General features: G+C 40.2%; 1 protein-coding gene across 1 annotated transcript in view; it reads right to left on the bottom strand.

The window, feature by feature from the left end:
* The window catches only part of LOC101852233 (substance-K receptor), an 18,911-nt gene extending 12,976 nt beyond the window's left edge, over positions 1-5,935 (bottom strand). The window contains exons 1-3 of the mRNA XM_035969135.1: positions 5,924-5,935; positions 4,936-5,103; positions 136-727 (exon numbers count right to left, since the gene is read on the bottom strand). Of these exons, the coding sequence (XP_035825028.1) occupies positions 136-727; positions 4,936-5,103; positions 5,924-5,935 (772 nt within the window). The remainder of the gene's footprint in view (positions 1-135; positions 728-4,935; positions 5,104-5,923) is intronic.
* Between the last annotated feature and the right edge of the window lie 11,125 nt (positions 5,936-17,060).

Here is a 17,060-nt window from a genome sequence, read left to right as displayed (position 1 = left end):
AAGAAGAAGAAGAAGAAGAAGAAGAAGAAGAAGAAGAAGAAGAAGAAGAAGAACACAGTGTTTTAAGCCAGAGAAGAAGAACCCCTAGACAATTAGAAATGCTGCGCACGCCAATAGATAAGTGGATAGTCTTACTTTGGATAAAAGCGTTGAATTTGCAGAAAAACGCTCCTAGGATATAGCCGTCCGTGATGTTTGTCGTCACATAGGCCCACATGGGGAAACAGGCGACAAGCAGGTCCGCTATGGCCAGATTAACGATGTAATAGTTCGTCGTTGTCTTCATCTTTTTGGAAATGGTTACTATGATGATGACGAGAGTGTTGCCGATGATGGCCAACAGGAGAAGAACGGAGACGACGCCACATTTGAGAACGATTTCCCACAAGGGGAGGTGCTCAAGCGCGCGAGGGTAATTATAGCCGCTTACGTCAACTTCTGTGACCTGACATCCGGTGGATCCCGACATAGTGGACTCCTCTGACCCCGCAGGAGAGACTGTGGTTTCACCTGGCGAGAAGATACCGCCAGAGACTGGTGAGGTGTATGATGAGGTGGGTGGGAGGGAAGGGATCAGATGTATTCCGTCATCTGCTGGGAGTACTGGCACTAGGAACTGTGACAGGTTGTACACGTACCACCCTGGGTAGTCTGTTTGATCGCGAAGTATTTCGAGAAGCGGATCTTGAGTGTCGGAGTTGAATGTATTCAGAGGCGAGAGATACATCTGTGGAGAGAAAAATTTAATATTTAATTTTCATGTCTTGACCCAAATAGGTCTGCAGTTGCTATGGTACAGTAGGTTTCTAGTAAGATTTATTACACGAAAGGACAAGGTTCAAATCATGTCGAGGTCAGCCTCAGCCACGAATCTTTTTGGGGGTTTAAGTGATCCACACTTGAAATTTCCTACCTTGGCTTTGATGCAAAACTACAGAAACAGCAGAAACAAAAATAAAAGGACAATGTTTAGAGTAAGGGTCCTTTCGATAGAGTAAATGAAGAAGGAAAGAAAACAATTTTGTGCGCCGGAGTAAACATACAAAGTGTATATCTAACTCACTGGAAAAATAAACGGCAAATGAGGCTAGGGTAGACTCGGAGAACCCTGCCTGGAAAACTTTAACAGAGGGGTGACAAGGAAAAGCAGGATTATATTTCTGTCACGACGCGGTGTAATCCACGTCAATTTTGCGGGATATGGAATCATTGGTATAATCTTAAATCAAGTTTGATTGCCATGCTTTTAGTGAAAAATGCCCATCTACCTTGAATAGAAGTCGAGATATTGACCATTGAAAGAGAGAGAGAGAGGGGTTGCCTTGGGTCACAGGTAACATTAACGAGTAAATGGTCGTCAAAGATTAATGACTTCCAAAGCTGTAGTGTCCCTGGAAATTTACAATTTTTTTGGGTTCTTTTTAAAAACATTTTTTAGTCAAATTCACATAGAAATGTAATGTTTAAAGGGCCTAAAAGATGTTGGGCCAAAGACAAAAATTAAACAAAAATTGCCAAATGGGCAGAAAAATACCAGTTTTCATTATTTGTACGAGCGCCTGATTTTACCACGATGCCATACAACCATTTGGGTTCTTTTTAGAGCATCCGAGTGGAAAAAACAAACGCAAACCGTGATCACCGATTCCTGTTTCAGATCTGGTACTTAACGTAAAGGTGATGATGACGACAAGTTTTAAGCACAGACGGTTACACAGAAAAGTGCTGAGACATCTATTGTGTGTAAAAGGTCAATATGTCCCCGCCTCCCCTTCCACCACACCCCCACAGCCACACATACACGTTACACATTGTATCACCTTTCCCAATAGATGAGAGTCAGATGGTCTGATCGGGAGGTGTTTCTAAGTTTAATCCTTTTTTAGTATTCTAAAATAATGGCATAGTTTTCTTCCTCAAAACGTTTTTTGGCAGCAAGATGTAAATAGGAAGGTAGAGAAAAAGTGCACCCACTTTAAATTGCTTGTTCTCATTTTTTCTGTTGCTTCATGAAATGTTATCTTTCTGATCACACTTTGTGGGAGTTTTGATGTCCTAAAAAAAAACGAGCTACAACTTTCCCATTAAAAAACAATAACACTATTTCAGGAAGAGGGACTGTCCAACGTTACATACAGTTATCATTCATCCTGTCAGTGTTGTTGTTTTTTTGTTGTTTTTTTTTCGTTTTTGTATTTTGCTAGATATAATATAATATCATAAATCCAGCACATCATCTCACTGTTCAAGCATTAGCAAGACCTCAAGAAAAGATAGTATAAGACTCAGAGTAATCGAGTTAATCATTACAGGAACACCATCCAATCACCTTTCATTTACATGTATCTCTTTGTTTCAGACAGCGAGTACGTGCCGGGCGAAAGGAAGAAATTTACTAGCCGATTTTTCTGACGCTGAGATGTGCTTAACGGTTATTGTTACATATTCAATCTAGTGCCGATGAACAACTTAGGGTTTTAAAAAAAACCCCACTTTCTCTGTTTGTCCTCGTGTACATTGGTAAACAGAATAGCGTAAGTCCAAACAAACGACTATCACTTCAACCTGAAAAACGTGCCGCATTGTCTGAAAAGTACAAAAAATAAAACTTTGTTGCTTCGAAAAGCACTGTAATTAGAGGATATACAATACAAAGGTAACATTTTCTGGAAGCAATAAAAATCAGGAGAATTTTTGTAGAATAAATATTTTGCATATTATGTAGGAACCAATTTTGTTTGGTATAAACTGATGAATGGCTCTCCGGGGAACAAAATGAAATATAGGTATTTGAAGGGGAAAACCTTCGCAGTATGTTCCCTCAACCCAATAAGAAATGCATTAAAAGGCACACATACGCTTACCGCAAAGCTGGTCTAAAAGCACCTAAAGTTTATTTTATCAATCCTTTTGATTTTTCTTCCAACATTAAGCGTGATTTACAGCCTTGGTAATTGTCAGTTTTTTAAATATTTTTGTTTGTTTTGTTTTTGTTTTGTTTCGTTATTTTTGGTCAGAACATGTGGTATAATATTACAGGCGTATGTTTATTTGAAAGGCTTGTTATGGCTAACTCTAAAAGGGGCAGCATGCATGAAATGTGTCATTGTGTAAGTTGTCGACATCTTGCTTGCTGTGAAGCACAAAAGCCCACCAGAGAGTGGGTGCTTTTATTAATATCATTAGTAGTAGTAGTAGTAGTAGTAGTAGTAGTAGTAGTAGTAGTAGTAGTAGTACTACTACTACTACTACTACTACTATTGTTGTTGTTGTTATTATTGTTGTTGTTGTTATTATTGTTATTATTGTTATTATTATCATTATTACGTATGGGAATATTACTCAACCTATGATAGTAGTAAAGAAACAGGCAATGACAAAGATTTGGCTGTTAAACTGTAGAAGAAAGGCTTTCATTTATTCAATAGCTTTTCTCTTAGTTCAAGAGCGAGAAATGTAAACGTCCAAAGTACAGGACTATTAACAATTTTTTTAAAGTTTTAAAACCCTGAAAAATCGTGGGTTTAAGTTATTGTATGTGTTTTTTGTGTTTTATTTTGTTTTTGTTTTTTGTTAATTATTTAGAATGTTGTTTTGATATTTTAATTATAGTAGCCCCCCCCCCCCCCCCCCCCCCCCCCCAAAAAAAAAGCAACAAAAACGCGACGAAACAATGTATCAGTTTGTGTCTCACAAGTCAAAATATTATAAGTACTGTTAACCAAATTAAAAACTATTACTCAGCTGGAATGTTTTTGTATTATTTCTTAAAATGTGAGACTAAAATGAGATTCCCGGCAAACAGCCACAGCTTTTTCACATTTGACATAATGTTTTACCAATTCGAGCCTTTTGTTGAAAATTTCATTTAAATTAGGTTCCTAATTAAGTCTTTTTTTGGGGTCTGTTTTAACTATCCACCTACGAAAACCTAACGATCCCTAATACATTATTGTTACTGTTGATAAATATTGCCCTAAAATATTGATTAAAAAATAAATAAATACCAAAGTGACCTTACTACAGTGCTTCAGAAAATTAATTAGTTTATCCAACTGTTGTCGAAATCTACAACTTTTGTTTTGAGACGTTTTCACAAGGAAATATTACCGGAAGAATGAGAAGCTAGCAACCCTAAAGACAAAAACTGTAAAATGCATTTAAAGAGTTTAAGAAACATGTCAATATTGTGAGTAGATAGGTACAGTTGTATAATGCATATTGTTTATTTCTTATGAGGATAAATATTCGGCGGTCTTTTTTCTGAAGCCGTACTAGACATTGTTATGGTCATTTCCAAGGCAGATCTTGGAAGGACCCCAGCCTCAGAGGAAGCACAGTACCCAACACAAAATACAACAAAACAACAAAAAAGAAGAAACAAAATTCAGATCCGAGCCGGCTTCGAACTCTGAACTCTCTTGAAAGAAAACAGGATTTGGTGTTCTGTGAAATAAAAACTATATTTTTTTAGTTATGTTGACAGAAAAACCCGAAATGTTCTTAAATGGACATGGTGCTCTTTGCGTGTGCCCGAGCCACCCCTAGCGTACTGCTCACCAACACTAAGATTCGAATTAACTCTTGTGACAAAGCTTCTTTTTAAGAAATGATATTTCAGCTTCGGGGAAGTGACAGAAATTGCGAACTGTACAGAAAAGATCAAATAACTGCAGCACTCATTTACCTAAATATTCCTCGTTCTGAAGTTCATCATTATACAAAGTTGCTGAAAAAATGACTCCTTTTCACTTTGTAAAATCCAAAGTATGCTTGAAAATGGAGTCCTACAACGTCTCAGTTTACCTCGCCTCCATGAAGAATTGTGAACTGTCCTTAGGAGACCTCCCTACCAATAATTTCCTCGACTGCAAGGTTATATTATCCGGCTTTTTGAGAGGCCTAGAAAACGTGAAGGTTCATGACTGGTCATACGGTCTTGTTGTAACGAACTTCAGAAGTCACCGAAGGCCTTGTCTGTTTCCCAAGACAGACGTCATTGGGATCTTTGAAGTCATGCCAGGATCTGAAGCTATCAGGAACGAGAGGATTTTTGTTGTCATTTTGTGGCGTTTCGAGTGGAACGTCCAGCCTGGCACGGCCCTGTGCAGTGGTAATTTCACACCAATTGCTTGGGGATAAAGCTCTGTTGCTCAGACATCGACTGCGTCAATAGCCAGCAACCGGGCCAATACATGGTTATCCACAGCGGCGCATGACCGCCCGGCGGGGAAGAGAGGGCAAGTTGAGGGGACGGATAAATATAGGAGGAGAGTAACTGGAAAACTTGAGCTGTTAGCATGCTATTGGACAGAGCAACACTGTCGCTTGCACAGCGAACGTTTTTATACATTTCCGGGACTCCGACTCCACAGGTTAGAGCAGGGCTATGAAACAAGCTCAATGCTTATTATGACAAGGCACGTCGTTATGAATGGTCGAAAGCAAAAATTAAAAAAAACATTATAAAGCAAACGAAACTGATACCACAGGTTTATTAATTCCCTTTGTATTTCCTTATGAAATAGAATAAAGTCTAATCGAAATTGTTCAGCAATATCGGCCTAAGACTCACCGGTGTGGAACGAGACTAAGAGAGAGAGAGAGGGAGAGAGAGAGAGAGAGAGAGAGAGAGAGAGAGAGAGAGAGAGAGAGAGAGGGGGGTGGAGGCAAAGGTAAATAGATGGATAGAGAGAGAGAGAGTAATTTAAAGGGACGAACAAACACAGGGGAACAGGGGAAGCTTCAAAATTAGAATCACTGCTGGGTGGAAAAGGAAAGCGACGTTATTTAATTGACTCGTCTCGTTCGGGTTGGAAATCACAATAATTCCTGAACTTTTTTAAATTGTCATTGTTCAATTTCTGGCACAGATAAACGACCTGTCTGAGATACGTAGGATGAAAATGAAAACAATACCTACCCTGTTCGTCATTGTGTTAGCCTTTTGCTTTATTCACCAAATAGTTTTTACTTTTTTCTCGTGTGTAAAGCCATAAGTGTATGCCAAGGCAAGTTGATGTGTCCTATATGAAAGAGAACTATCTATAGGTTTTGAAATAAATACTGGAGTTACACAAGGCTGCATGTCTTCACCTTCTCATGTAATGAGTAATGAGGCAGAGCAAATATATCTAAACAGGCATTACTGTTTATTGACAAATTGCACACGTTTGAAAGATTCAGATTTTGCTAATGGCATTTGTCATTTAAACGCCACAGTGTATGAAATGCAACAAAAATCACCCGTTGAATTGACAAGACCTGCAGGAAAAGTTTGCTTTATTATAACTTTTTTTCCAAAACAGAATAGCTGTGATTATCTCCAGAAACTTCCACATCATTCTTTATTGACAACCACTAGCAGAAAAGGTTTACACATTCTCGTGTTCCAACATCCAAACTAGTTAACAATCCTGCAGCGTGACAGAGAAATACATAAGAGAAAAAGAGTACATGCCTGACCCGGATCGAGTTTATGTCAGTAAGAAGAGTGACTGTAAAGTTGAGAAAAACGAGGCATGTGGACTGGGCCAGGAACGCTTAGACTGATCTCAAGGACTCTCTTTCTGTTTACAGAACGTCAGTTCACTTTTCTCTCCCTTTCTCGATGTCGGAATAGTAAATAAAAGTACACATTTCAATTCATGGTACGTCTTATTCTTTCGTACGGGAACAAATGTCTCATCGTTTCTTGTCAAGCAGACTGCAGCTTCCTGCTGTCAACGTACCTGAGGGTTGTTTACACGGACTGGGGGGTCTTCAGCTTGTTATGTCTTTTTTAAATGATGCTCAGATCATCATGCAGTTCCGTATTAACCATTAGGCAAATAAGGCAAATGCCTTGGGGGGGGGGCACTAAAAAAAATAGGCCACAAATAGGCCAGAGACAGGGTACAACAAGGCCACATTTTTTCGGGGGTTTTTTCCCCCGTTTTGATCAGGCCGCAGCAAGGCCAGTAAGGAAGGCCACAAACAGAATAGCCCTAAGCTAACCCAAGCCAGAGTCTGGGTTTTTAGTCCCAGGCCTAGTTCAGAAAGTGCTGTGACATTTTGTTTGGCTATATTTTTTTTCTAAAATTAAATTGAATCATTAGCTGTGGGTTCCAAATCAAGCACCTTTGGCCTCTAAAGCCACCAGATACCTGACAACCCAGATAGATAACAGTTCCAAAGTTATGGCCCTGCTGGAGTCAAAAGCCTGTAGACTCTACTCCAGATGTTACGCATTCTGATCAGTCAACCATTGTCTTACGCTATGTCAATATGGCAGATCACCAGCCCGAGAGCGCTTTTTGACATTCATCAACATCTCGAGCCACACAGGACAGAATCTTGCAGATACGTTGCTCCAATACCTAGAGGAGCAAGGCATCGACTTTGAGAATTGTCGTGGCCAGACATACGACAATGTCAGTAACATGTCTGGTAAATACACTGGAATGCAGAAAATTGTGAAAAATAAGAACAATCTTGTGGATTATATTCCGTGTGCAGGCCACTCTCTAAATTTAGTTGGTCAATCAGCTTTAGATTGCTGTGTGGAAGCTGTGTCTTTCTTTCAGTTCCTGCAGCGCTTGTAGTCATTAAAAAAAAAATTTTAATTTATTTTTTTGCATCAACACATTGTTGGAATATTTTATTACGACACTTTGAGGAAAATCCTGAATGTCTTGTCCCAAAACACCCATCGGATACCCAGTGGTCTGCCCGGGGTGATACGACAGAAGCAGTCTTCAGGGGCTACAAACAATTCCAAAGGGCTCTACAAGAGATTGCAGAAGATATTGACCAGAATGGTCTCACGAAGCACGAAGCTGGCACACTTGCAAGTTATATGGACACTATTGAAGTTGCTTTCATGTGTGAACTTTGGAATGACATTTTACATCTTTTCAATTGCTGCAGTAGACTGCTACAAAGTTCAACTATTAAACTAAACCCAGCCATTGGATTGTTAAAAAATTTTAACACATATATAGATGAGTGTCGAGGAAAGTTTGACTATTACATGTCAAGGCAAGTGACCGATGTGGAAGCAGCATATTATATAAATCAGACAGTCAAAGAGCACGTGTACACAGGAAAACAGTAGATGATGGAGATGCCACAAGTATGATGGATGAAATGTCGGGTCAGGAGAAATTCAAAGGGAATAGATTCTTGGTTATCATGGACCAACTGAAAAGTGCCCTATGTAGACGAATTGACGCCTATTCAACAGTAGTGCAGCGGTTTGGTGTTTTAACAGAGTATGATTCAATGCCAGCTGAAGACATCAATGCTGCAACATCAGCACTTGTTAATGTATATCCACATTACCTTTCTCCTAACTTTCCAATGGAATTTAAACTGTGCCTATGTTGGGTGAAAGAGCAAGTACATTCAGATAAAGCAACTGGAAGCGCTCAGAGCATTTTCAAACTCTTGCATACCACTGGTGTCCAGACAGCGAGATAGCATTGCAGATGTACCTGTCTCTACTGTCAACTAACTGCACTGGCGAATGTTCATTTTCGCAATCGAAACGCATTAAAGACGTTAAGCGTTCAACCATGTCTCAGCAGAGGCTAAGGATGCTAGCACTTCTTTCAACTGAAAGCGATTTACTGCACAACGTCGACATTAGCAAAGTCGTTGATGAATTCGCTGTTGCAAAAACACGCAAAGTGGCTATCTACTAAGAAAAAAATAATGCATAATTTTATTGTTGTGAGATCTTAGTTACATTATCTTACTGGTAAGCTGTCCATATTCCATACTGTCATACTTTGGACTGGCTGACAGACAGACACGCGCACAGACAGACTGTGCATGTATGTGATGTGTGTGAAGTTTTGAATTTGCACGCGCGCGCGCTAAAGGGATTTTTTTCTTTGAGGGGGGGGGGGGAGAGATTTTGCACCATCTTTGACTTTTTCAGGCCACTCAGTGAAGTGTGCCTTGGGGCCAGCTGGGCCTTAATCCGGCACTGTCATCATGCCAAGACAAACTAGCACGTTTTCATTTTAAAGATGTTAAGGTGTCTCACATACCTTCATACTGAGAGGCTTTTCTGTCTATATTGGAGAAGACATACGATTGGCTTCCGTGGTGTAACGGTTGCGCACTTCCCCTTCATACGCAGAAAACAAAAGGTCGATTCTCGTAAAGAGATAGTTTTTTATCGAGTATCTCGAAGTAAATGTAACCACTACGAAACCACGTAAACTGGAGGGGGAAATTGTAGGAGACACAGTGGGCCTTCGGGGCAAGCAGATACATGCAAAGAATGTGAGTATTCTAAATAAAATAAATTAATAAAAAGAAACAAAATTGAGCTCCTTCGGAATTTTTTATACTAAGAGGTGCCTTACACAAACGCACAAACATTAATTCTTGCATTCCGCCACCCCAATTAACACAACTTTAATCATTGAGGGGTCGGGCATTTTCGATCGTACTCATCGGAAAAGCGGACATTTTCGACAGTACTAGTCAGGAAAACAGGCATTTTCGACTGTAACCGTCAACGCCAATGGTTAGCTGAATGGGACATAGCATCCCAGCAGACAGACGAAATGCTTTATAATACAAACTTTTCACCATGGCGAAGAGCCTATTTATTACGTCACAGACGCAGATGAAACTTTCAGTATTTCTAAAAAAAAAAAAAACATTTTGCCAGACTGCTATGCAAAGCGTACGGATCGGATTAACGAGTAAATGTCCCGTCTGGAAAGTGGCAGCACAGAGTCCCCCACGTCGTATGGATACGACAGTAAAGAACGACGTACGGATAGGGTTAGGCTCTAAACACGTTTAAGCTAACCTGTTCTGACGTGCATACAAGCTCAGGAAGTTAGCATCTGCGTGCTGCTTATTGGTCAATGTGAGCCAGTTATGCAGTACTCACGTGCTGGTGAAAAATTCCCTCACGTCGACGAGTAATACTTACTTTAACCTTTTCATCCTCTGTAACTGTAAAGCGTCCGGGGGGGGGGGGGGGGGGGGGGGGGGGTGCAGTTTTCTATTGTAGGCCAGTTCAGCAGCTCTTTCAAATGGGATATTATGATTTCCCAGGGTTTTCTTGACACCCTCAATCTGCCTTTTGCGTGGCATTCCTCTTTCTTTATAACCTGAGTGCTTGATGGTATAGGCTCTCGAGGCTGACTAGCTAGGTGACATTCGTAACAGGTGGCGAAACCTTTTAATTTTATTCTCTTGTCTTTCTATGAAACGCAGGCAGGACTCCGTGCCAATAGTTGCTCTTACTTTTTCAATTTCGACAAGTAATAAGAGATAAGAAATATTGTCCATTGTTTGTCTTCAGGGCGTGGAAAAAATGAGTCTAAATTTGAGTATGAGAAAGAATCCCATATTGTGGCTTCGAAAAAAAAAAGAAAAAAAAAACCCACGTTTGTTGTGATCTGCACCTATGCTCACATGGTTATTATCCGCGACGACAGTGTTAGATCTACACATTGTTTCATAACGTTGAATTTACGCAAGGGGTGGGGGCGGGGGAGGGGGACAAGGTGAACGGGTACATTAAAGTTTGTTACCATCAATGGGGCAATCTGGATTACCTGAAATGATATTCGTTTCTTTGACGTCATAACGCAGGCAAAAGTCGTTGGAATGAGGAATTCAGCTTGGGTAGTCGAGTATTTGTAGATGCTCGTCAAACAAGGAGAAATCTTTGCTCGCGTGCGAATTCGATACTTCTTCAAAGTCACGATACGGTCACAGGCGGATATACGGCAAACAAAGAGCAGAGAATGTTTCCTGTCTGCTCAAAGGCAAAAGGGTCTCTCTCTCTCTTTCTCTCTCTCTCTCTCTCTCTCTCTCTCTCTCTCTCTCTCTCTCTCTCTCTCTCTCTCTGTGTGTGTGTGTGTGTGTATGTCTCTCTGTCTCTCTGTCTCAATCTTTCTGGTTTTCCCCTAATTTCGAAATATTAATTTGTTAAACGAGGTAGAACTAAAGCGCAAAAATAAATGATTAGATAGATAGATAGATAGATAGATAGATAGATAGATAGATAGATAGATAGATAGATAGATAGATAGATAGATAGATAGATAGATAGATAGATAGATAGATAGATAGATAGATAGATAGATAGATAGATAGATTGATAGATAGATAGATAGATAGATAGATAGATAGATAGATAGATAGATAGATAGATAGATAGATAGATAGATAGATAGATAGATAGATAGATAGATAGATAGATAGATAGATAGAGAAGCGCCGGGAGGGAGAGAAAGATTTAAAAATCGGGGAACAGAGAGACAGAAAAAGAGGAGAGAGACAGAAAGAGAGAGCAAGAAAGAGAAAAAAGAGAGATAGAGAAAGAGGGAGAGGGATATACAGCATGGTAAAAGAGGAGAGGCAGAGGGGAGAGAAGAAAATGAGACAGAGAGAGAGAGAGAGAGAGAGAGAGAGAGAGAGAGAGAGAGAGAGAGAGAGAGAGAGAGCGAAAACAACAGAGTCAAGGAGAAAGAAAGGAAGGAAAAAAGAAAGAAAGAAAGAAAGGTCATTGGAATTGATTTACAGCACCATGTGCAAATGAAATAAAAGCACAGAAGAGCTTACCGACCAAGGAGGATGCAACGCTGCAAAATAATTCAAATCTAACCAGCTACTGGTCCCCTACTTCGTTCGGATTAGAACTGGTGAGAAACTAGAATATTAAACACGTTTGGTAATAGCAATTTGACAGTCTTATTTGAACTATTTCATGCGACAGCAATGTAGCAGTCAATGAACATACATTAAAAATTCAGTTGCAAGCAGAGGTGTTCACAGTCTTGTTTGTTCGCAAACTAGTTGCATTGTGAAGTGTGTTTGCGATAGGAGCAAGGGCAAAAGATTCACATTTTCTTGCCGAAAAGTGCCGGTAAAATGCGCTAGCTTTGATTTTTATCGGTATTATTGAACTTGGGTCTTACATATCAGGATCAAGCAGGATTGATTTTTAATGTGTTCTTCAATCCTTCTTTTAGGTACAGATTGGATGAGGACCGGAACAGATTAGAGAGGATAAACAGGGTAAGATAGAGTCGGGAGTAGGGGGTTCTCGTGGCCTTAGAGGTTAAGGTGTTCGTCTCTCATTCAATAGTGATGGCCTTGATCCCCATACACATGCTTGATGTATAGAGGCCCCTTGCCCCAGATGCCTCCTGGATTGTTACTCCTTGGCAAGAAGCAGTGTAAGTCCAGCCTGATTTGATCCCACGCTGAACAGAGCTATCAGTGAAGATGATGGTTTCATCCTCTCTGCCGTTCTCTTCAATTAGCGTATGGATTTCAGTATGTGTGCCTCCTTCAGGCCATTCACGACATTCACCCATCAAATGTAGCAATCACCTGAGTAAACCTGTCTTTTGCTTTGTCCGGTTTCCACATGAAACCGGTTCATTTTATCCACTATTTTTTAAAACTTAACAAGCGTTTCAATCAGGACCACAGAATATCGTTCACTTTAACCGATTGTTCAAATAAAGCGGACTCCAATGTAACTAAATTGGCTGTGGTACTTCCACCGCTGTCATGTTAGAAGGCACTATAAGATCTGCAGTACTGCAGAACGGCTTAGATTTCATTATACAATGAACAACTTTGTTAATTTTATGGTTTTTGTTCTTTTTCCCACCCTCTATTTAATTCCAATAACTAAACCATAGGCTTTTGTTGATAGAAGACAATGTAATCAACAATATTATTATCTAAGCATCTAGTTGCTTTCAATTTCTGACTTTATTTCTGCATATTTAGATGTTTTATTTTAAATCTCTAAAGTTAAGTAAATAGTTTTCCTTCACACCACCTAAAAAGAATTTGAGAGTGTGAAGGGGAGGGCACTTTATTTTGTAAACACAAACGTCTCCGCGAGATCTGCTCATTGTTGCTTACGAGTACATTGTGGTGTTGACAGTTGAGAGGGGACAACAATGAGACCAAAGCACTTCAATTCAAACAAAAATGTCGCTTTCAACACAAGTTTAAGCCGAAAACTGAGATTTATGACAGGCAAGAAAGTACTTTTACTCTTGACCTGCAACATTACTCAATTCTCAGGCCTGGCAGTGATATTGTTTTAGAAAACTTGAAAACGAGTCGATTATATTTTGTGTGTGCATTTAATAAATGTTAACAAAATGCTTACCGGAGTGTCTTCTCTCTCAGCGTTTCTTCTGTGATTGAAATTGTTATCAGGGCCAGTGATCTCAGTGCAGTACTTTTTATCTGCTGTAAAGGTGACAATCCATATGTGCGGGACGGCAGCGGCAGCAACACGGCAGCGGGACGATATGTGCGGTACCGCAAGTCACATTAAATCCATATGTGCGGCAGCGGAACGGCAGCGGGACGAAATATGCGCCTCTTTCTATGAATCTTCTTCATAGAGCCTACACATCTCTGCATTTAATTCTTATTAACTTATCATCTTATTATTCTTATTATTATTATCATTTTTATTGACTTAATTATCATCCATATTTTCTATGTTCTTGCATTGATTCCATTAATTTAACTGCTTTATTATCTCTATGTTGAGGTATTTATTTGTTATTTCAATCAATTTAATTAAATAAATACATTTTACTAAGGTTACCAATTTTCGGGTAAATTCGCCACTGCCGACGGGTAACTTCGCCAGTATTGTAAAGTTGCAATTATCTTGATCTTTTGTCACTAGCATAACGAACAGGTCCTTCCATTCCTTTGCCATTCAGGACAGCCCAGAAGGCACCATTTGGGCATATCAAGAAAATGGGTGGATGAACGACGACATGGGGTGCAATGGTTTCAGCAAGTTTTCCGTGCCAAATGAATTGACTGCATCACACAGAGATTCTTCACAGTCAACCCTATTCCGCCACATTCATATTTTTGTCTGCGGCAGCGGCAGAATCGCTCCTGGGTGCGATTTTTATCGTACCGCTGCCGTACCGCTGCCGTCCCGCACTAATTATGGATTCAGACATTGATATTTCTGTTGGAGCGATTTTTATCGTCCCGCTGCCGTACCGCTGCCGCTGCCGTCCCGCATATATGGATTGTCACCTTAAGGGGTTGCACTTGCTTTCCTTACCTTCAGAGGCTCATTGGACAATTTTGTGGGTTCTTCAGTAATCGTTGCATCGTGGCATCTGAGTTTTGGTGGGGGGTTTTTTGTTGTTTTTTTGTGTTTTGTTTTTTGTGTTTTGTTGTTGTTTTTGTTGTTGTTGTTGTTGTTGTTGTTGTTGTTGTTGTTGTTGTTCTTAGTTTGGGTTATTTTAGCTAGTCCCGTGCATGAAGGTGTACAATTTTGTACTCTATTTGAAGAATACTGGAGGAGATAGATGTCTGTAACAACACCTTTTTCGACCCTTTACAAGGCTTTTTCCACAGTGACCTGAACTAAATCAATCTTCATGTACATCTGCCCTTTCACGAGATACTACGGCTCAGCTGTTATTCCAAGACTCGAGCATAAATCGATGAGGGTATTTGACAACACAGCATTTCTATTTTGGTAACATCCACTGCCTTTGTAAATAGATTATCACTCTTTCACAGTTGGCTTTTGCTTGAAGAATTTATTTTTTTTTTGGGGGGGGGTACGTGTGTTTCGGCGCTCACAACTGCATAAAACCTTATAAGCGCGCGTGACACATTAAACATTTTCGTTTGGTAGGACATTTTGAGTTTTGGCCTGGTGGCGGCCGAAACCTACTCTTATCGATTTTGGACCACCAAGGGATCTTTAATGTGCACAACTTGCGCACGGGACCTTCCAGATTTTCTGCCCATGTCCGAGAAGGTTAGGTGTACTTCTGCTGCAGCCAGGTTCTTATCGGTATCCTTTCGGCTTGAGCTCGTGACTCTCCTTCTCTGAGACACTTCCAAACCTCATCACTCATCACTGAATTTTCCAGCACAGGTTGTACTGATCTTCACTTAACGCGGTAAGAGACAGGTTTTGTCCCTGGAAAATGTCTCTGAATGCTGAGATGGCCAAAGGCGGGGTTTTTTTTCATTCTGGTGACAAAGCGCAACATACTCCCTGTGAACTTCTCTTATACTTAAACAGTTGGCTCTATATACACATTTCCTATTAACGTTTTCGACAATAACGAATTGTCACTTTGGACAGTTTTGCAAAGAAACTTTCAATGAGAAATGTTTTTTACTCGGATGCTCTCTTGTAGTAAAGGTTGTCTCTTGTTGCAGTGTCTGAATGTGTCCATGTACGACAATGTTCCTAACATATTTACCAAGAACTGCTGTCGGGAGGAACATACTTTTGCTTATAGATAGTTTCCGGAGTTCTTTTTCCAAAAAATTCTTCAAAATTCATTCATGTCCAGAGGTGCCCAGGACTCTTTTCCATTTGGGCATTTGCCACGTCACCATGCCTTTGGTGTATGCTGTGTCTTCCCAAGACAAGGACCAGCTATGATTGAAAACTTTCTGTCGCATTCAGAAAGTTCTTTGTACCTCTTTTTTGCACTGTTGCATTCACATGGCCTTTGCATTTATCGAAAACATTGTGCTGATCATTTTAGACGTATGGCTAGCCTTGCTTGCATAATTCCATTCGTCAGTTCTGCTTCTATTATGCTGGAACTTTCTTCCATTGTATTTTCTTCTTTTTTTAAGGGTGTAAAGTCAGGCTGTTAACATTATTTCGTTCAGACGACTGATGCTGTGGTGAACCAGGCTTAAAATGCGCCGTCGCTTCCACAATTGGGGGTGGGGGGAAGATATGAGCAGACAGATCAGGCGAATCTGAAAGGTGATGCAGGGTCGACCTCGAGTAAGACATGAGGTGACTGAACGTAATACGGATTTGATAAGTGGGGTCTCAGGGCTGATGCAAGCTCGGCAATGAGTGGTCCCAGATCAGCGGTCATTGATGTATTATGGGGGGATCGCATCGGAGAACGTGGTGGACCAGGTAGAGAAGGTGGTTAAGGATTGACCAAACGGGGCACAGAAGGGTGTAGTGAATTAGATGTCAGGGGTGATGTAGAATTGACAAAATGGAGACGATGCGTCGATTGTGACTGATTAAAAAAAGGGTCAGAAAAGGAGAATATTATGGGGAAATAAATGTAGATGGGAGTTAGAAATTGCTTTGGCCACTACTAAACGCCGATAACCTGACTCGATTCACTGCGCTCTGTTGGGGTCAAAGCTCGTAAGCGGCACAATGACGTTTGCGAATTCTGATCACAAGCTCGTCTGAAGAGGGGTGGACTAACGTGTTTTGTTTACTTACGATAAAAGACAGTTTTACGCTTTTTAAAAAAAAAGTGGTGGCATGTGCACAGTAATCATAGAAATATGATTGTATTTTTTAAACTTCCATTTAGCAGAAAAAATTGTCTTTTACGAGGTCTGATCAGGGGGACATCGACATTATAATGTACATCTCGGGGTTTTTTAACGGTGGAGGGGAGTGGGGGGGGGGGAGGGGTAATACTGTGAGTTGTTCCCTCACACGGTTAGGGTTTGTGGTTTATCTTCTTCATATGTGAGGCAGCGTGGTGAAATCAGGCTCTCATCAATTTTTGGGCATGTAGAATTATTGGTATCATCTTAAAGCTTGTTCACTTGTATTTATTGTGATGGAAAAAAACATCCATTTATCTTGAATACAAGAGGTGGGGGTCACCTGTTTTCAGAGGTAAAATTAATGAGAGAATGGCCGTCAAAGATTAGTAATTTCCAGAGCTTAAGAGTCCGTGGTAAGTGAAAATTTTTATTTTTTGTGCTTTTAATCAACGTTTTTCAGAAAAATCCACATAGAAATCAGTTCTTTAATGGGAATGAAAGGTGTTGAGCCAAGAAACAACAATTCTATAAAAATTCACAAACCTGCGAAAAAAAATGCAAGTTTCTTCACTTTGATTATTTTGACGAGAGCCTGATTCCACCACGGTGCCTCACATATTATGAAGTGCAATAACCGGGAACCGTCCGCCTCTAGTTATACACTCTGCTGTTTTTTACTGCATGTGTCATCACTAGTTATACACTCTGCTGTGTCTTACTGCATGTGTCATCACTAGTTATACACTCTG

This window comes from Aplysia californica, unplaced genomic scaffold (assembly GCF_000002075.1).
Source record: "Aplysia californica isolate F4 #8 unplaced genomic scaffold, AplCal3.0 scaffold00119, whole genome shotgun sequence".
NCBI lineage: Eukaryota > Metazoa > Mollusca > Gastropoda > Aplysiida > Aplysiidae > Aplysia > Aplysia californica.
Note: the sequence above shows the minus strand (reverse complement) of the source record. Positions and strands in the feature narration are given on the sequence as shown.